The sequence below is a fragment of the Nestor notabilis genome, unplaced genomic scaffold (assembly GCF_000696875.1).
Source record: "Nestor notabilis isolate BGI_N333 unplaced genomic scaffold, ASM69687v1 scaffold6913, whole genome shotgun sequence".
NCBI classification, from domain to species: domain Eukaryota; kingdom Metazoa; phylum Chordata; class Aves; order Psittaciformes; family Psittacidae; genus Nestor; species Nestor notabilis.
Window position 1 is genome coordinate 54,414 of NW_009923202.1, and position 993 is coordinate 55,406.

General features: G+C 46.7%; 1 protein-coding gene across 1 annotated transcript in view; it reads right to left on the minus strand.

The window, feature by feature from the left end:
* Positions 1-77, minus strand: part of FBXO2 (F-box protein 2) — a 2,932-nt gene extending 2,855 nt beyond the window's left edge. The window contains exon 1 of the mRNA XM_010012021.1: positions 3-77. Coding sequence (XP_010010323.1) covers positions 3-77 — 75 coding nt within the window. The remainder of the gene's footprint in view (positions 1-2) is intronic.
* Between the last annotated feature and the right edge of the window lie 916 nt (positions 78-993).

A 993-nucleotide genomic window follows, 5' to 3' on the forward strand; every position in this document is an offset into this window, starting at 1 on the left:
CGGCAGGCCAGCACCAAATCCACCGCAGGTATGGAAGCCAGGATCCTGATCAGGACTGCTTCAGGGAGGGACTCCATCCTTGGGCCAGGCTGGATGGAGTCTTCTGAAAAAGAAGGGGGGAAAAGAGCAATAACACAGACTTCAGACAGGAGGTCTCACGCAGTGATGTCAAATGCTGATGCAGTAGGAAGAAAGAGAAAATCAGCATGTTATCTGAAAGCATGATTTTGGGGGCATAGATTGCTTCCAAACCTTAAGGCCTCCTGACTCCTATTAAGTTAATGCCCTGAAGCACATGAGTAAATTAACATTTCCTGTTTTAAGTGAAAGCCTTTGGTTAAATCCATCCATAAAATGCAAGTAGTTGACAGCTGCAGTTTGGGACGGCTCCCAGACTGAAATCTGTCCTTCCAGAAGTCTCTGCTGCTGCAAAATCCAGCTTTAGCAATGACTTACTTTGCGGAGGGAGGCATCTGGGTGGGTTTTCTGCCTTTAAGAACATCACCAATGATAAATGCTGCAGAGCAGCACCTGAATATCAGCAGTGAGCATCCTGCCAACCCCATTTGCAATGGTTCATTCTGTATCTGAAAGGCTTCTTCCCCCTCAAGAGGCTGGCACTTAATCTCCTTAGTCATGAGCCTGTATAAAGTATGGATCAGAGCATAACAGAAAATTACTCAGTTGATATTCTCTAACATTCATTTTTTCTATGGCCTTATGATCTGAGCAATTAAGTCAGAAGTGTGTGCTTTAAGTGCACAAGCTTATCCTGCACTCTGACTCCCAACTGCTCTCTGCTGCCCTGAGCTCCTGGGCAGTAAAGACAGATGAGTGTGCAGATTGAGAGCCTGTGTCATTCAGTGCCCTGTGACAATGCTTTTAGCTCAGCTGAGCCCTGATGCTGGGAAGCTGCCCACACTGCAGCAAACTGCACAGATGCAGCCAAACTCCTTACTAAGCTTAGGAGAGCACTAGGGACAAAGCAGGTGA